Below are 19,329 nucleotides of genomic sequence, written 5' to 3'. Positions count from 1 at the left end.
CCTTTTAATATTATAAGAGACCAACTGTCCCAATGGTTAGAGTTAGTCTATGTCAAGCGAAGTGCTTCGCCGTATTCTATTGTGTCATTATGTACCAAATACCCTCAATGAACTCCATGAATGCAATATACAAAGCCAGCATCAAGTCTTCTAGTCTTTGAGGTGGTTTTTACACTTCACCTGTACAATATTCTGTTTCCCGCCATCTTCAACGACTAACGCCGTGAGCTTGCCCCCCTTCAAGCACCCAGAGTCAAGACCCTTGGTGAAAGTGCGAATAGATAGGGAAGAAGAGGCATCATGCCCGTATACGACAGTCATGGTGCCCGAGAGGGGGTCTTCAGTTGAAGACTCAAGAGTTGAGTATAATAGAGATTGATGCTTATCGAACATCTAGAACATGTTAGGTAACCCGGAAAAATAAAATAGAAGTAAGGCATACCTTGGCCCAATTCATGCCCTTTTTCTTCGGGCTAGGCAAATGCGTATCCAAATCAATGGTCCGCATGGTCATCACACTGGACGGATCTTGCTTCTCAAGTTCGACACCCGGTACTAAGCCCGCATGGACGACAACTAGAGGTCCCATGCCTGGGACAGAGCCAACATCCAAGATGATCGGGCAGCTACTCAGCCACGCTGCTTGCTCATCGTTGAGCGAACGAGCGAGGGCACGCTCACGGGCTTCTCGGGATGATAGACTTGACTCTTCGTCATCATCAGGGGTAACCAGAGTATCACTCTTAACTAGCTCCTGTCGGATAAGCAGAATTCGATCCTCGTGGTTTCCACGCACGCAAGAGGCCGAGTATGCACGGGCAAGATCTACCACTCCTGTACTATCTGGTCCTTTGTTAATGAGGTCACCAGTGAAGATGAGGTGATCTCCACTGTTGGGCTTGAAGGAAACCTTTTTGAGCAGAGATTCCACTGTTCAGCTTGTCAGCATGCGGGGAAGTTGGACAAATAGCGAGACACAACGTACACTCTGCTTTGCAGCCATGAACATCACCCACAAAGATCAACCGTTTCCGACGTGACGACTCTGCTTCAACATCTGCCGACCGCGAAGGCACGAGCGCCGGATCCAATGTGCGAATCTGAACTATGTCGTCGAACTGGGGCATGACGTTCGACCCGAACCAGCCACCCGCCTGGATCTTCGTTTTCGAATCAAGCGATTGTAGTAACGAGCTTCGCTCTTGAATGCGCGGATAAAGCAGCACCCGCCAGCTAACCCAACCCACTAAAAACAACCCAACGTATATAAGCACGTAGCGGCGGAACCGCGGCGCGGAAACCACCGAGCGAATCATCTCAAACCATCGCGCGGGTTTCGTGTCTTCCGACGATCTCGAGGGCGGGTTGTAGTTTCCGCCAGGTCGCGATTGCCATGCATTTCTAGCGGAGTTTATGAGAGGGCGGGATTGGGATCGGGATGCTGCATAGGAGGGAGGGCTTTCGGATAATTCGAAATCGTCATCTGCGTCGGACTGTACGCCCTGTGAATCCGGGTCGCGCGACATTATTTTGGTGCGAATCGAGCCCTTTGGCATGGTAATTGAGTTGAAGATGGTGTGTCCTTCACCTCGAGAGGTTAAAAGTGCTATCTCATGGTCGTGAGGAGAGAAACGAAAATGATATTTTAGGCAGAAAGACCTCCCCTGCGGATCTGACGTCTACACAGACCCACTCGGGAGATCATTGCGTACGCGTACGCATACACTCACATACTGCATACTGACTCACGCAGTATCTCATATTCATTACATTCATTGCCGATTTGTTGTGGCTATTTTATCCCCGGTACTGCTCGTACTCTTCCGCTTCCTGTTTCCGGAGGTTCACACGCTGGATGACGGTCGCATCGTAGACCTCTTCTATGGGCTTGCCACCCTTGAGGACCTCCTTCTCGTGGTGAGAAGCCTCCTCCTTGGTCATGCAGACTAAATTGTTGATGTCGATCGGGATGGATTTCTGACCTTCATGCTCGAGGCTCAAATCCATCTTCCATCCATGAGTAGGGTTCTGCCAGGGAATCAGAACGAGCCTGTTCGGCAGGCCGCTGACTGCGCTCTTTCCACGATAGACTTCCTCAACGAGGAATGCAATGTCATCCTTGCTGATAGGGCTACGAAGTCCGATTGTATCGCCGCTGGTAACATGTTTGATCATTCGATCGTGCAAGGCGAGCATGGCAGCCAGAATGCCATCGTAGAGCTTTTCACGCCCCTTGGCGCCCATATTGTAGTCGAGCGGGTAGCCAGTGATGCTGCAGATAACGTGGTTGGCTACTGTGTAGCCAAAGACTGCAGGCATGGTACCCAGAACCGGGAGAATGCGAACTCGGAAGTCAGGGAGTACTCCGAGCTCACCCACTTGGCCCTTCTTGTATTCCTCTTCAGGAAGAGGAAGCAGGCTCGCCTTGCCGGGGCCCGGCTTCTCGGTCGAGAATACAGCAGCAACGCCCGAGGTAACGCCGAGGGCCTTCAGCTTACGCCGCGTGCTGCGAGATAGAGGGTCATCGGTGCTGAGAGAGATATCGCCAACTACAACGCGGGTCGGATCAGACTTGCAACCAGCGCCCATGGATGAGATCACGGGCAGAGAGTTCGTGTGGCAGTAGTGTAGCAAGTCCACCTTGGACGTGATGTTATCAATACAATCCAACACAAAGTCCGGACGGCGTCCCTCCCCGTCCTTTGTCAGAATCCAAGGGCCGATAAGGTCTTCAGCTGCCGACTTTCCGAACAGTTCATTCCTGCAATCGAAAGTGACCCATGGGGCGATCTGTTCCAATCGTCTCCTAATACAGTGAACCTTCGACGTTCCAACGTCGGCCAATGTCGCAAGGGCATGTCTGTTCAGCGAAGAAAGAGTAACTTGGTCGAAATCAATCAGTCGGATCTTGGAAACACCCGATCGAGCGAGCGAGGCAGCGGCATGGGAGCCGACACCACCACATCCAACGACGACGACAAATGAGGATCGAAGCTTGGCGAGACCTTCGTCACCAAGGAAGACACGATTGCGGGCAAGTTGTTCAAGAATAAGATCTGGGAAAAGGCGCAAGTCTCATTAGACAGTGTTTCAAAAGGGTTGCAAAGATAAAATTTGTGTACCATCATCATAGTCTCCTTGTTGCGCTCTGCGAGCCAAAGCTGCGCTGCGCTCATCTTCCTTGCTCAATGGGATATCAGATGCTGCAGCACCGAAATCGGTAAGCTGAAGGAGTATGCGTTAGTCTTTATGCTCTTATCGGGTTCGAGCTTGCCGGGCACCCAGCAAAGCTGGACTGCAGTATTTTACCTTTTCAGCGAGATGTAGATCATCGATATTGGGGATTGAAGCTTTCAAGTCCTGAACCGCCTCTCTTCGCTTATATGTTTGGTATCCAAAGATAGCACCTGCAACAGCTGCACCGGACAAAACAGCGGTAGTCGCAAGCTGGCCATGTGACGAACCAGCCTGACGCTGGAGCCACGAAGACATATTTCCAATCAGTCCCTTTTCCTCTGTATCCTGGGGTTCTGGCTCTTCTATTTCGGTCTGGGTTTTAGGGTTCGTGTTGCGATCAAGCTCGTATCTAGTATCAGGTTCGTCAGAATCGAATCCATAGTCGAGGTCGGCATCGCTGGGTGCATCCCACCACCTGGAAGCTGGGGGAGTCATGGTAGATACAGGGGAACGGTACGTACCATTACCAGTAGCCGATCAGTGTAGGCATTGGCCTTTTATAACGAAATGTCAATCTGAAGATGCGATCATCACTGGAACCACGATTGCTATCACGTGCGTTCTGCGGACCTTAGCCGAGACTCCGACTTGGACTCTCCACCGCATCTACGTCGCGTTGTTTCCCACGCGTCATTCTACTCATGTTTCTTCTCATGCGATAATGTGTTGCTGTTGGTGCACCTGGCAGTAATTCGGGTCTCAATGTCGCGTCAAGGCCCAACCTGCGACCATGTCCCAGGACCAGGGTGCCCAATGTTGAAACTGTTTACCTGCTTGGTCACACCGACATACACACACTATCGCATGTCAAGATGCATGGTCAGACTTGGGTTGGAATCTGTTGCAGCACATATCATCAAGCAATAAGTCTAATGCGCGAACACTCTTTGGCCTCTCACACTACGACAGGTACGTCTCATTGAGCGTTTTGCTTGTATCACTCTTTGTGTTCTCAAAGACCTCATTGCTAGTCGTGATGAAGATACCCAATTCACACCAGAGCTTTTCAGGACATGGCGGCTGGTGGAATTCATCCCCAATATATTTGAGTGGAAGAAGACACCAGGCTATGGTTGATCGAGAATGAACAGAGATCTGAGCGACTGTCATTTCAATCCTTGTTCAACCCTGGCTCATAATTCTTTGATTACCTTTGTACCAGATGTACTGACATTTATCATGGTGCCTAGATTCAATTCTCACATCCCCATCCACGTTTAGCGAACGTTGCAACAACCGCCTGGTCCTCTCTGTTACACTGCGTGAAGCATGACCCAATGAAGACAGATTCGTCATATACTCTGAGGTCCTGTATATGGGCTCTGTCTGTATGCCTTATGAAGGAAACGACGAGTATGCCAATGAAGAGTGACAAAAAGGTAGTTTTCAATCTGAGGGTCTGCCAACACATGGAGTTTACCAGTCTGGAACAAGATGTACTTTTCCTTGCTATATTGTTTTAAACCAGGGGCTGTGGGCTAGCTTCTCCTTTTATGAAAACCTCGGATATTTATGCGCTTATGCCATTTGCTTGACCCTATTCCTCAGTCTGTATACTCCATCAAACATGCTTGTGCTCTCAATCGTTACTTAAGCTGCTTCGACGTTGCTTCGCGTCTCGACCTTGATATTCAAAGCATCCCAGTCGATATCAGGACCCTTGAAGTTTTCGCCAATTAAAAACCAAAATGCAAGAATAACAAGAGTCAAGGCGACCAATATCGGTGCACTCCAATTCATCGAGGCCGTTGTCACAGGAAGACCTGGTGGGAAACAGACCATCACACACATCAGAGCAGACCAAAGTGGCGCAAAGATATTACAAGCATATCCCCAGCGTCCAAGGTCCAGCGGTCTTTTTGGCAGACATTTTTCACGGCCACGTGTGGCCAAGAGAGCTTGAGGCACCGCGTAACTCAGATTCAGTAGTGTTATCGCAGATGTGATGATTGAGTTGAAAGCAGTCGTACTGGCCAAGTAGATCAGCCCATAGAGAGCAGCGAAGATAGTAGAAGCTATAGTCGTACGAAGGGGGAATTGAAGTTTCTCGTCCACCTTGGTGAAGAAACCGGGAAAAGGTGTCCCTCCGTCTCGTGCAAATGCCCAAGCCAGGCGTCCACAGGTCACCCATTGAGGCGGTAGACAAGAAGCGTATATGATGGTCAAGAGTACGCTCAATGCTATGGTAACCCTTTTCGAGCCTGTGGGTTGGTATACGACCTCGATAGCTGGCATTCCGGCGTTCATGACTTTTTCCATGTCCTTCGCGGTAACAACTATAATGGTTATCATTGGTATTGCTGTGCAAAGGCCAATGGCCATGGTCAAGTTCCTGTCCTTGATCAGTACTGTAACGATTGATCAGATATCACCGGGGATCAGTATCAACTAACATGATTTGCGGAAGTCGACGACCTGGTAGACGTATCTCTTCGGCAATATGAATGGCTCCATCTGTACATCCAAAACTATACATCGAGTTGATGACCCCTAGTAGCCATGCAGTGCCACCATTCCATCCACTTGTTCCCGTTCCTGGTCGAATGATGGATGATGCAGAATTGCCATGCTTATGCATGACTAGGATTGTGACAACCCATACCACGAATCCAGAGAGAGTCAGATAGAGGGACAATATCGTGATGAGTGGTATTCGTTCGGGGCATAATAGGAGAGGCATCACTAGATGCAGAACCTCGCAAGTTAGCGTTTTGAGTATCAACCTGACATATGGCACGGACTTACTTGTAATTATTAGAATCGTCAAATACACACAGTATAGATGCCATTGTTTGATTTCAAATTCTGGATGCAGAAATTGTGCGAGTCCCAGAATTGTGTTGGCCACAAGAGATATGCCGGAGCATGCTGCCATCCACCATCCGAGTATAGACATCCAACCTGTGACAAAAGCACCAAATCTCCGAGTATTTTTAGAAGCAATGATATATACGAAATGGTATTGGCCCTATTCAGATTCTCATGGTTAGCCTTTAAGCCAATAGCAACGGGTACATGTACTCACCCCAGATGAGGGAAATGCCGAAGCAAGCTCAGACAGTCCCAGTGTTATAGCCCACTGTACAAAGCAGGCAATTAAAACTGAAAACAAAGCCACTTGGTATCCTCCGTATTTGAGGTTTTGTCCAAAATTACTCAAAAGCCCGACCCAAGAATTGGTGATGCTGGAAAATTCAGTCAGAGCAAGAATTTGAGGATACGGTGACGTCGTACTTAAATGCAAGGCCTAAAGATGCCAAAATTGAGAAAGATCTCTTTAGTGCTGCTTCATGACCTTGCGCACGAAGTACCTCATCGTCCGCCGTGCATTTCGGAGGTTCTGCCTGCGGTTCAGAGTTAGGGTTGCTATCGGCTTCAACTTCCACCTCGATAGGGCGAGTAACCACGTCGGCATATTTCATGCGTCTCATATTGAATAAAGATGACTCGTATAGTAAATTATTGAGTGAGAATTCATTATGGACCGAATGTTCAAACCAAAGTGCCTGGTTGGTTCAATTGGGAATTTCCCGGATTTCATCTCTTATATAATTGCTGTCAAATTACCTGCATTTTATGTCTGAAATCCCCTCTTACTCTACGTTACCTTGAGTCTAGGGTACTGCTGTATCTACTGGACTTAATCATAATTTGAGGTACCAGTGAACTCTGTTCTTGTTTCTTTTTCCTGCTGATGTACTTCCTCCTTCATGTGCAACCCTACTATCGCAGCACAGGAGACCAGTAAAAATCTAGATTATATTCGCTGTTCGTACATGGATACTTTGGGGAGATTCATTGACCGAAGTCCCCAGACCGAGGAAAACACATATCTTTGCGCGAATCTTATTTTTGAAATTGCTCCTCAACCAGACCATCTACGGTCACCGAATCAATTGCAGGTTTTATATAACTCTCTTGCGTATCTCTGGAGACCGGTTTGATACCCGTACGACCATGGTTGCGCTAGGGAGCCAGTGGCCTGCTCTATCAGGGGGGGTCCGAGAAAACTCTGCTAACGAAAAGAACACCCTCTAACGCGCTATTGCAGCGAATTATGACACCTAAAAGCTCCTGGATCATGTTTAGAACCATGGCGGTAAGATCCTACCGGTGATGCTCGATTATTTGGAGGATATGGCGCAGTTTACTGCCTATGTTATGCTGAATCCCCTGGGCGGCGACTGGCGGGCTGAACTAGAGACAATGATAACCAACGTCATTAAGAGAGAGACCCTAGATATACGTAAGGATATCTATGCCCTGAAGGCAACTAGCCTGATAGGCACCGAATCCCTTGCCCGTGGCCGTACCGCTACGTACGCCGCAGCACTACGATATACCCCCGGCCCGGCCTATTACCTTTCGGCCCACGGATCAAACACTACCCCGGGAGTGTCTCTCTCTGAGCTAGCTAGGGATCGGGAGATCACTATCCGGCTCGGGGATACCGAAGGCGTTGCTCACTTCTGCTTAATGAAGAGCTTAGAGATTAAGGAGAGAGCTAAGAAGTAAGCTCTATTAACTATCTACGGTTTTTTAGGTTATTAGGGTAGGGAGCATTTAAAGAAATGATTGAAACAAAGTAGGATTAAGAATCTGCGAGAGATTAAGACTGAAGGTAGGTAAATCAGAGAAATAGATGATTGAATTAATTATTATCTTTTGCTAGGTAATCTTGCTCAATTTAAGTTAAATCTCTCTGTTCTTCTTTTTTGATACATTCGGCTTATTTGCTATATCCGAAGGAATCCTAGGGTTATATTCTTATTGTTATATTTTGAGGTTTCCTCGGACTGTATACAGTTTTCCTACATTCGGTTTTCATGCATTTTTTTTGTGTTCGTAATTCTTCCATGTTTTTCTGTAGTTCTTAGCTCTTCTTTGGAATTCATTGATCTTCCATATTTTTTGTTGTCATGTTCCTTTTTGTATGGTTTTTTGTTTTGAAGTCTTCATGGAATTCTCATGTATGGTGTTTGCATGTATTGTTTTTCTGTTCCAACTTGTGTTGAAGTTTTTATGCTATGTTGTACTTGTGTTTATAACTTCAGTTACGTTTCTTTTTTCTTGTTTCAAGTTCTCTTTATGTGTTTCTTCATGTTCTTGTTCTTTTGTTGAATCTTGTTTTATATAATATTGATACGGTTAACCGGCCTAATCACAAATCGTTAAAGAGAGCCTCAAGATTATATTAGCCACTATAACCTTATCGAATTCATTATACTTTAAACTAGACGACGTCTCGGCTTTAGAATAGCGAAGGTTAGCCTAGTAGTATATATCATAGTATAATACTATAACTTAACCGAGAAGCCATATAGCACCCCCTCGGATAATAGCGTTTAGTTAATATCGGCATAGAGAACAAACAAATCGCGGCTTTAGACGCGACAGAAAAAGTAAAAGCTCAGCCCGTTAGGAAAGATCAACTGGGCCAGCGTCGTGTGTGACAGACTTATCGCGGGCCACACGGTCGAGACTGAGCCGAGTCGCCTATTCCGGTACCTAGAATCTAATCACCTCATAACTGAGATAAAGCAACAGGGGTAGTCGATGGTACCCAGGCTCCGTGTCTGGAATAGAGTTAGGATTATCTTTGGAATTTCGAGGTTACATAGGGACTCGATGAGGGTTTCGTGGGCTGTGACCATTGTAACAATGCATATGTTTCCGTGAACTCGAACAGCCTATGGGCCTTCGGAACCAAACGCTTGTATTAGGTGTTAGTCGATAGTAGCCAAATTAGGACCGATAGAGAAAGCGCCATCACGAAAGGCGGCATAGGGCTCGGGGACTTTGGTGCACCGAACTTCCGAGTCAAGTACGGTATTATTCATCAAGCAGTTTGGAAATTGATCAAGGGTCTATAGGAGCGGATTTACGCTTTGCCATACACGGACTAGCGTGGTCTGGAATACAGTACGACCCGAGAAGCAAACGGTCATTGTCTGGTAATCTATCTTTGCAATGTGTCTGCCTAACCACGGTAATTTGGCTGTACCAGTGAGACATCGAAAAAAACATGGTGGGGACATGTACCGGCCGAATTCGGGTTAGCGCGATCTGAGCGGGCGCTGGAAAAGCTTGTCTGGGGGGTAAACGGGGGTTCGGAATCGGCTGTTCGCTTGATGGCCGATGTACTTGCGACATTAACCCTGCAGCTGTGATTTATGCCTCTTATCTACAGCGTACTCGTACTCGGTGTTTGGATCACTTGGGCTGCGTCCTGGAGGGCCGACCCGTCGGTCATCCGGGGATGATCCACAGTTTTACTTTTTTGACCACGGTTCTCCTTTTGACTTCCTATTTTGAGGGTTCCGTCGAAAACGTCGAATCTATTCGGATAAAGTACATTTCGAGTCGTCATTGGATCACTATGTATCCGTTTCCTACATATATAAGCTTCGGCGCTGGAATATTTGCGTGCTGGCGAATAACTTTCAGCGTGTACAATTCATCTTTATATCTACTCTTTTTTCAGTCGAATAGATCCTTTTGGTCCTATTGAGCAGCAAGGACTAAAGGCGTACCAAAATAATCAACAGGCGTGACCAATATGCATTAGCGCCCAGGCTGCGTACGGCCAGTGCGTCCTCGTCGCGCTTCGGCATCGGTTTTAGAAATCTTGATCAAAGCTGGAGGCTCGTTAGCCTTGCATACCGTATACCAGCTGAGTGGGTCCATTTTGCGTGGATCAGTTACATTCACCAAGGAGCCATGTGAGTCCAACGTGATCCATTGAACTGCGAGAAAGGGTCTGGAACCGACACCAATCCAGATTCGACCAAAATTGCCTCGGCATGAATTAACTTTCTCCTCGCGGAATGTCCTGAGGATACACCCGTGAGATTCGTCAGGGATCTCAGATTTCAGGGGTCATTGGTGGACGGGGTTACCGAATCTCTCGATTTGCCACTCAAAGATTTACCGACTGTACAGCTGACAACGACCGAGCGACTCTATGCCGCTTTCCTTAAGCCGCCAGAAATTGGCCAGTAGCTATATTGCTGAGTTATTAGACGATTCGTTCTTGGCGTTTGACTATCGAGCGCAAGCAGCTTTTCTGGGGGACGCTTTCAAAAGCCGTGTCTGTCTCACTGCGTTGAACATTGGAACTCCGCGACCAATTACATGTCATATTGTGATATTATCGCCCCATCACAATATTTAGCGCAATGACTGTACAGACTTTCTCGACAGGGTTCCCCTCCTGGCCCCCTGGTTTCGGAGATGTGCGAATAGCGAAACAGAACTGACGTATGGCTATATGACACATGGTGTGTTTGAGCTTATCTACAGAAGCCATTGATGCTACGTGCTTTTTACTTCAAACGGAGTGCGATGATTCTCCCAGCTGGAGCACGCGTATTTGCACTGTAGGTGAGATAATACTACCGCCTATATCAAGGGAACCTCTGAGACACAGCAGATCCGATAATGGTTGAGATGATTGCCCAGGCCGCGGAAGGCATGTTTTCCCAGAGTATACTTCAAGATGAGACTCCGTCAGGGCGACGCAGCGCTGGATGTAGCGGGTGCAGGTTAGTCCTTGGCAAAGCAATATCATGGCGGAGCGTTGCACTGACAGCATCCTAGGCGTGCCAAGAAAGGCTGCGATATGCAGTTCCCGGTCTGTGGAAGGTGTCTCCGGCTCTCGCAGACATGCTATAGGGCAGGAGCTGGCAGTAACACCGGGAAGGGTGCTGCATACAGTCGGCTTGGCAATGCTTGGACGGAGAGTGCGCAGGACACAGTGGACCAAGATCCCGGCCAATCTGACGCAGGGAAGTCTGACAAGAAAGGCAGTGGTCGCCCGAGATCCCTGGGCGAGTGGTCCGATATACTGCGTTACTTTACCGACCACGAGCTCATTCGAGGTCTTGTCGCCGCCTGCAGGCTCCAGGTCGCCATCCCACAAATGAACCCTAAGCAAGCTGCGGATATCTATGGAGCTGCGTTGTCCTCGATCCGCGAAGCGATACAAGACGGGTGTCAGGTTGCCGACGATACTGTGTTGGTGATTACATTGCTTCTATATATATACGAGGTAGGTAGCACTACCTTGACGAAGCGGTTTGGTCGTTGCTGATTCGTAGTAGCGATTTTACTGGCCAGAAGGAGGACCCAGTCGCAGCTGGATGATCCATATCCAGGGAGCAATCAGTCTGGTACAAGCTCGCGGGCTGAAGCAGGTCCAGACAATGGTTGGACGTGTGATTTTTCGAAAAGCCAGAGACATCATCGCGAGTAAACCGTTAGACTTGTTTTCGTTGCAATGCTAACGGGAAAACAATCAGCTTGACGTCGCATTCTGCAACAACATAGTACCGCCTTACTTTCTTATTCTAGGCAGTCAGGCAATGGGAAGAGACGTTCTGTACCATGCCCATGATCAGCTTGCAATCCTTGAGACTAGGACGATTGTTCTGTACCGGCAGTATTGCCGCGGCAATCTTAACCAAGCCTTCCTCCAGACTGCTCATACACTTCAACAGGATCTCACGTACAGGCAAAAGACGACTGTCCGCCCGCCATCCAATTCACGCAGGCACCGTCAAGAGAGCCTTTTGATTGATGATGCGGAACAAGCGGAGGATGAATACATTACTATGATACAAGATCGATGGAGTGGTGCTAAGCTACACATACTGCAGCTGGTTGTTTGCCGCGTTCAAAGTGCCATCTTTCGAAAGCTTTGGAACAGCTCTGCTGTTGGGTTAGAAGAACTCGTCCCCTGCTGCCAGAATTGTCCCACTCGCACTTCCCAGGTTATGTATAGCAGCGCAGCAGAGGTCATGGATGCCTTCGGATCTATATATCTGTCGATGCCTTCGCCACTCGCCACACTGGGAATGCACGGCGCAATCATCACGGCATCATCATGCCTGGAGAGCGAGATTGAGGAGTCAATGTTGGCATCTGGTGGCGTACAGAGCGACGCCATCATCAACTCAACGCAGCTGAATTCCATGAGGAGAAACAGTCGGTGGCTTACAGAATGGTCAGAGACGCTTGCAACATAGCATTACAGGAGAAATGCGATATGGATTGTGTGAATCGGTCGCGCCCTGCAAACGGTATTCTTTAGATTAATATCGTTGTAGAGATCACTTGATAGGCTGTCTAGTTCGAAAAGAATTCTCTCAATGAAGAATCGAATTTGCGCTGTAGACCTAAATAGTACGTATGTGTATCTTGTTGATCTTCACTTTATCAACGCTGTCATGGTTGTGTTCACCGGCTGGTCCACGCCGTTGGTTTTCGGGGGTAACACACCGTCAGCCATATGATCGGGAACATCATACAATGCATGATTCATTCTCCCATCGAGAATGGCTTCGTAGATCGTAGCAATCCAGTTTCCGATGATCTTTCTTGGCCTCACATTCTCGCCGTATATGACGGTGTCCTCTGAACCTGGGTGCTCACCCAGCCCCTGATGAAATGGCACGGCTAGCTCTTTCCTGACCATGTGGTAGAGCGCCTGTGACCCGACTCCAAGATACTGTTCCGTGGTCTGCTTTGCACAGAACCGACGGAAAGCGGCCTCGTAGACGCTGGTCGCTTTGCTTTCGACATTCGATCTCCAGGTTTGCACGGAGCCGAGTGCCCATGATTCAGAAGAGATTTGATTGGGGTCATTGAGAATGCGCAGTAACGAGAGCACAGCGCCGTCAGCGACTGCGTTGAAACGCTCTGCATTATCTAGACGAGAAGATGCTCGCCAACAAGATGTAAGCTGCTTTCGGAGTTGCACCTTGTATGACTGAATTCTCTTCGGGTCCAGGCTCGAGGCAAAGAACAATACCAGATCATCTTGCAAGACGGAGTACAGTTCGTCAAGGTATTCGATTTGCATGACTCGAAGATCCAATGCCTGGCAGCCGACGTATAGACAGGTGGCGCCCATCAGTGACACCAGCTCGACAGCCTTCTTGGTCATGCGGGAAGACAAAAGGGCCAGTGAATTAATGGATTGGTTGCCCATCTCGGCTGATTGTACGTGAGTGCTGACTGGATTAGCTAGGAAGCCCAGTTCGGACATGTACGCTGCCATGTTCACATCAACACCCTTCATGGTGAAGGAAAGGCTGGGATTGTCAGCGCAAAGATTTGCCGGCAGACCATTGTTGAGATTAGCATCGATGAGTTCGGTCGATTGGGCAAAGAACAATTTTCCAAGCATCTGTAGGGAGAGACGTGTCTTTTCCATAGCAGAGGTGACTGCCGCAGCTTGGAAATTTGCACCGTAATAGACCTCCTGGGCTTCAGCATCGACGATAGGATTGTCTGCTGACGAATTCAACTCCGTGGTGATCTGTTTATGAGCAGAGAGAAGATCTTCCAGTTGGGGTCCAATCCATTGAGGTGTGCTTCTGAGCGCATATCGGTCCTGGACAAGTCCTTCCGGGGCGTAGTCTTTGCCGTTACGGATTCCCTTTGCCAGGTATGAGCCCTGCAGCATTGCTAAGATGTTACGGCTGACCTCGATTTGACCGGGATGGGGTCGTGCCTCGCTGATGAATGGATGAAAGCTCTCCGAGTTTCCAAGCATTGCTTCTACTGCCAACGCTGTGAATGCTTGCGACAGTGTTGCCACATGGTGTGCCTCGTATATGACAATGGCAGCCAGACCAGCCGATGAGGCCGTACCATTAACAAGACCCAAAGCTTCTTTCGGTCCAAATTTGATTTTTGAAATTTGATGTTGGGCCAGAGCTGCTTCAGCAGATAGAATCTTGAGAGAATCGCCTTGTCGCTGGCAAACCTTGATATCGGGGTTGCCCTCAATCGCGCCAGCCATGAATGCAAGTGGCATCAGATCACCAGACGCAGAGACAGATCCCTTCAGTGGCACCAATGGAACGATGTCATGTCGAAGTAGTCTCAGTATGGCCTGTAGGACGTCCATGGTGACTGCAGAATGCCCCCGAGCAGTTGCGTTGCATCTCACCAACATCGCGGCTCTGACCCAAGACATTGGCATGGATGTCAGTTCAGAACGATGTTCGGCGATTCCATCATTTACGACTTGGTCAGTTTCCAGAATGACTCCGCTTTGCGTGTGTTGCAATAAAGAAATCTGCAACTTGTGTACCTCTTTCGTCCTGGAATCCGCACTTCCACCGAATCCAGTAGTGACTCCTGCTGAGTGTCAGTATACCCACTTCCTGTTTTCGAACGCAAGTAATGCCTTACCATAGACGGCACGACCTTTCTCCAGATAGTGGTTCAACTGTTTCACGCTTTCGTGAATGCGAGCGCAGCTTGTTTCATCCTCGGTAAGGAAGGGCTGGCAACCTCCTTGTGAGACTGCAAAGACCGTGGCGATATCGAGCTCCTTTCCCGTAATGGTTATATTGCTGCCCTTGTGAAGACTCTGAGTTTTCTTCCACAAGTCGCTTGCGGTCTGCAAGTGTTCAGAGCTGTGAGACATAGTGGGCGACAAATCTCAGGGTCCAATAGTAGCTCCAATCACTCTGCCGGTATTGGAATAATAAAGAAGATGGGAAAGAGTGACGCAACGAGAATATGCGTTCTCATTATATGCTCTGCTGCATCTGTGCTAGCGATGGGAAGTTTGAACAACTTCCATAGAGCACGACCACTATGCCGTATTCGGATCGACTAAGTGGCGCCGATGGCTCCTTCGCGCTTTCGGCTCCTTTGCGCTACTCACTCTTATCTACGTAATATGCAATGGAAAGACTAGCTTGGCATGAGAACTGGTTGAAAGGGTTCGGATTATCTATTTCTAGCCTTGGGAGATATGGATTTCCGTGATGACCTTCAGCCAATCGCTCGAGTGCTTACTATTATTCTGGATTGCCTGGATGTTGAGAATAATTGCAACTTGAAAACAGATATCTCCATTACTGATGCTGGCTGCCTGTATGATACAGTATTTCGTCTATGATTATCAACGTCAAGGAAACACTACTTTCCCTTCAACCCTTTGCTTATGATTGCCATCCCAGCACATCTAGATGCCACAGCTGAATGGATGTCGTAGGCGTCAATTGTCTTCGTGTATGCAGAAGGCATCGGCTTTTATTGTTGATAGTTGCAGTATAGCCTCTCCAATATGGGTTGAATTGAAAATTGTAGCAACTAAAGAATCCTAACGGTTTGATTCTCTCATCTTATTACGAGGCGTACACTATCGAAAATACTTCCGTACAGTTTCAATCTCAGCTATCACTCTGGCTAGTCCCACGATCGCGTAGCAATCCACCGAATCGCAATTTGCTCCAAAGGACAATCTCCTTCCATGGAGTACGATCACAGTGCCGGAACATCTTACCATCCTGTGACTGAGGGAAGAATTCAACCTTCTCTCCTGACGAAATTCGTGAAACATGTTCAACGCAACGATCCATCGCCATCTGAAGGCAACGAGTGTACAAAGTCTCCTCTGTATCACCTGGTAGGATCGGTGGGACGACCCTGTCCAGAACCGCACCGCCGTCGAGTTGTGCTGTCAGCATATGCAATGTGGCAGCTACTTTGTCCAGAGCCCCGTCATATAAAGCGAAGAAGACACAGTGATTCCCTCTGTAGTCAGGCAATGATCCCATATGCAAGTTGATCATCAACCCACCTCGCTCGTTCAGCTTTTGACCAATGTATTTGGTTCCAGAGACAATGGTCAAATCAGGCTGCCAAAATTCCACTGCGTTCCAGACTTCCTTGCAGTTGAGACTCTCAACCACCAGGTCAGGTTGCGAAGAAGTATAACCGGAAGGCATGAGGCCAGCAAAGTAAGCCTGGCGTTGGCGCGTAAGCCCGAGGACTTGACGACGCATTGTATGATACCACATGTACCATGCGTCCACGTTGCGCCCTTTCCGTTTCAGATGAGATATCTGACCTGCGTGCGTTTCCACGATACACCGAAAGAGTGGTGCGACTTTCTCAAGGCAATACCGTAAGTAAGCATGTTCCGGACCGTCCGAACAAAGCAACAGTATTCTTAGCGACCTGGATGAATGGATGCTATTGAGCGGCTGCGGATGCGAGATGGGATGCACAATAGTCGAGACTTCAATTTGGCGGCCGCGCTCTGGGTGAAATAAGACATGTATAGGATCGTGCTCGCCGGTAAATGCACGCTGGACTGCACGAGCAATAGCAGGAGCCTGGGCAAACCCACCCGTGTTATTACCACCGGTTATGATGAATCTTCCGCCAGATACAGTGGGGATGGTCTCGAATACACCTAGTCCTGTAGGCGTGAAGGGACGAATGCAGAATTTTTCTTGACCCCCAGTCCAGAGAGAGCCATTCCGTTTGGCTAAATCGTAACCTTGCGGAAAATATGTTCGCGCCACAGTCTCCAACTCATTGAAAAGAAGCTGGAGTTCCGGATTGTCGGCTGCAGGTCTATCAAGTCCTACAAATCCGTATCCACCACCAAAGACAAGTATATCTTCTCCTGTTTGAGGGTCGGTCGCCAGTGTAATATTGATATCTTCCACGACATGCCCCCGTCGATGGAGTTTGATCGAGTTGCTCAATTTTGGCTCAAGATTAGGGATTTGGAGCCATACACCAAGAACACCTTGGATCACACATCCAGAAAGCGTCCCTTCGAGAAGCTTGTTTCCCAACACCCCGGGACTCACGACATAATGATCCGCTTCGAGCAGCTTGCCGTCGTGTGACTCAAGCCCTAGTACGCGTCCGAGAGGATCGCGTCTGATAGTACTGATCGGCTGGTCCCAGTGGAACTCGACGCCTTTGTCCCTTAAATAATCAACAAGCTTTGCAGTAAACTGATGTATATTCAGAGTGAAGCCAGAGATGGTAAACCCTCCCGCCAGCTGATCTGTTGCTGCGGCCGAGGCAAAGTTGGGGTGTACCTTCAAGAACTCTTGAAGCTCGTTAGTCTCCAACATTGTCCCAAGGCCAGTATTAAGCTTGACAGACGCTTCTAGGTCTCCTTGCACAACATACATGCGGGTGATGCCTTGACGTAGACCGACTTGCTGAAAAAGGTGTGGTGACAGTTGCATGAAATCTTCCCAGAGCTGCCCAGCTTGCCCATTGATCTCGTATATATCTTCTTTGAAAGCCCGGGCCAACCACCCCGGCAGGCTCTCAAAGGATTCGACCCAGTTCGTTTCAGCAGATGTGAATGTGTCGGGTGATTTCACACTCCATCCGCCAGTGCTCACGGTCCGCCTAAAGATTTTGTCCATGCTGGAATAAATCTGGTTGCCCTGTTCGTTGTAGTTGTCCGCCTCGGTGCGCGTGAACATCCTGGCATCCCCACCACCATGTGTTGTTCCTAGCTTCTTCCAATCCGGTGTTGACCGCGGGTCCGGGCCTGCGTCATGCATTTGAACAGTGTATCCATCAGCGGCCAGATAATGTGCATTGATCAGGTTCATGATTCCCGCTCCAACAAGGATCACGACGCCCCGACGATTGGCCAATGTCGGTTGCATTCTGGAGAGTCTGCGAGTCTGCACATGGCGTTCTTCAGCGTAGCGAAGCACTTGTTCAAAGAACGAAATCGCTTTCAAGCTGCGCTGTGGCCACTCGGCGATATGAACTGTCTTACTGTCGGTATAATTCTGTATTCGCCCTATGTTCTGCACATCCCTAACTAGCATCAACTTTGACCGGATATTGGTGTGGCCGAGCCATTGTATCATCAGATTGCTGTCAACCTCATCGCCGCCGCATATCCAAATATCAACAGGCAGGGTGCTGAGCAATGACTGAGTTTCTGTAACTGAATCGCAGAAGCAAACTCGATCAGACTCTCCAGCCACTTCCCGAAAAGGCGTGGTTTCGACGCTGATGAGAATCCTCATTTTTGAGACGATGGCGCTTGAAGATGGAAATAACCACAGCGAACACACTTGTGGTAACTCAGAGAAGTAAAAGATTTCACAAAATGAAGTGCTAAAGGCTTTCGCTAATGTTAGTGACTATCTGTCTGAAGACACAATGATCACGCTGATGTATATTCCCCTATCTCAGGGACTATACTGCTTTCGTAGTTCATCAATGAGCACCGACTTTAGCCGTGGATCAGGAGTAAATACTGAATGCAGCACCACTAAGGTGTTCACCAGCGGTTACCCATGTGTATCAGCAGGCACTGACATGCCATGCATGTCGTACATGATGGTCTGCGCGGCCAAATCCTTCGCGCGACCGAATCCTTTGCGCGGGCGGATCCTACGCAGGGACGAGCCTGTTGTCGTTGCGGCGCCCCTACCACTAAGCCGAATCGGGGGTAAAGGCAGGCCCCGGCCTTCTCTAGACAGAACTGATCTACTAGACCACACAGAAAGAAAGACCAGACTTGATGCTGACAATGAACAGTCAGATACGCACCAGTCGAGCCGCAATGTGATGAAGTGATTGATTCATCAACTGACAAGCCACCCGAAGGGTCGGAAATGACTCCAAACTCGAATAGATCCGATCGATCCGCCGCCGATAAGGGATTTCCCACCTACAGAAGATGAATCAATCTTCGGAATCAGATGGCGAGATGCATCTTGCCTCTAGAGAGAAATGTAAGGAATGGGATACTTACTGACTTCCAGCGACTTGAGGAAGATCAGGATCGGACCGTGCCAAGAACGAGTCCGTATCCGCGTGTTAGCTTCCCGATAGGGCAGATTCACATTCACCACAACGTATAGTTTTGAAGCTATTTACATAAATCATCACAACATATGGAATGTGTCGTGATTTCCAATAGCCACTCCATTGTCGTCAAGTATAAGCATAGGTGATGCTACGATTTGATCATCTGTCGGCAACTGGCAAGGTGCGAAAATCGTACTATTCTTAGACCTCTTTGGCCATACGTCTTTCCTTCTGATCACCTTCTTAACGTTTTGCATATTTCATAAGTTATACAGCACACCATCATCTCAAAGACGTGTTATCTGTCCCTCGGAGATTTTCTTCTCGCGCGGCTTACGTATTTGTGCCATTTCTGCGATTCTAGATCTAGTGTTTCCAGACCATTGAGGTATATTGTGCTTCATCTCGGACGTAATCAAGATGAAGGCTAGTAAATAGCCATTGTAGAGCGATATAAGCCTTGCTTACACACAGCCC

At 48.4% G+C, this 19,329-nt stretch overlaps 6 protein-coding genes across 6 annotated transcripts; 2 read left to right on the top strand and 4 right to left on the bottom strand.

Annotated features, from left to right (window-relative positions):
- Positions 1-150: 150 nt before the first annotated feature.
- On the bottom strand, positions 151-3,672 carry N7511_000651 (Molybdenum cofactor biosynthesis MoeB; the record flags this gene model as incomplete). The annotated part of the gene is made up of 6 exons (XM_057123076.1): positions 151-393; positions 443-930; positions 986-1,401; positions 1,820-3,056; positions 3,123-3,225; positions 3,310-3,672. The coding sequence occupies 6 exons, from the start codon at positions 3,670-3,672 to the stop codon at positions 151-153; spliced, it is 2,850 nt and encodes a 949-aa protein (XP_056988809.1).
- A 1,155-nt stretch (positions 3,673-4,827) lies between these two features.
- N7511_000650 (amino acid/polyamine transporter I) lies at positions 4,828-6,668 on the bottom strand (the record flags this gene model as incomplete). The annotated part of the gene is made up of 5 exons (XM_057123075.1): positions 4,828-5,569; positions 5,631-5,919; positions 5,983-6,205; positions 6,263-6,422; positions 6,472-6,668. The coding sequence occupies 5 exons, from the start codon at positions 6,666-6,668 to the stop codon at positions 4,828-4,830; spliced, it is 1,611 nt and encodes a 536-aa protein (XP_056988808.1).
- A 685-nt stretch (positions 6,669-7,353) lies between these two features.
- N7511_000649 (uncharacterized protein) lies at positions 7,354-7,752 on the top strand (the record flags this gene model as incomplete). The annotated part of the gene is made up of 1 exon (XM_057123074.1): positions 7,354-7,752. One exon carries the CDS (start codon positions 7,354-7,356, stop codon positions 7,750-7,752), a length of 399 nt encoding a protein of 132 aa, XP_056988807.1.
- Positions 7,753-10,677: 2,925 nt separating this feature from the next.
- N7511_000648 (Zn(II)2Cys6 transcription factor domain-containing protein) lies at positions 10,678-12,263 on the top strand (the record flags this gene model as incomplete). Its single annotated transcript, XM_057123073.1, has 3 exons — positions 10,678-10,781; positions 10,837-11,287; positions 11,538-12,263. The coding sequence occupies 3 exons, from the start codon at positions 10,678-10,680 to the stop codon at positions 12,261-12,263; spliced, it is 1,281 nt and encodes a 426-aa protein (XP_056988806.1).
- A 182-nt stretch (positions 12,264-12,445) lies between these two features.
- Positions 12,446-14,677, bottom strand: N7511_000647 (aromatic amino acid ammonia-lyase; the record flags this gene model as incomplete). Its single annotated transcript, XM_057123072.1, has 2 exons — positions 12,446-14,385; positions 14,440-14,677. 2 exons carry the CDS (start codon positions 14,675-14,677, stop codon positions 12,446-12,448), a joined length of 2,178 nt encoding a protein of 725 aa, XP_056988805.1.
- Positions 14,678-15,431: 754 nt separating this feature from the next.
- On the bottom strand, positions 15,432-18,062 carry N7511_000646 (uncharacterized protein; the record flags this gene model as incomplete). The annotated part of the gene is made up of 1 exon (XM_057123071.1): positions 15,432-18,062. One exon carries the CDS (start codon positions 18,060-18,062, stop codon positions 15,432-15,434), a length of 2,631 nt encoding a protein of 876 aa, XP_056988804.1.
- Between the last annotated feature and the right edge of the window lie 1,267 nt (positions 18,063-19,329).

The sequence above is a fragment of the Penicillium nucicola genome (assembly GCF_028828085.1).
Source record: "Penicillium nucicola strain IBT 29836 chromosome Unknown utg000001l, whole genome shotgun sequence".
NCBI lineage: Eukaryota > Fungi > Ascomycota > Eurotiomycetes > Eurotiales > Aspergillaceae > Penicillium > Penicillium nucicola.
The sequence above is the reverse complement of the archived record's forward strand: the minus strand, read 5'-3'. Positions and strand labels throughout refer to the sequence as shown.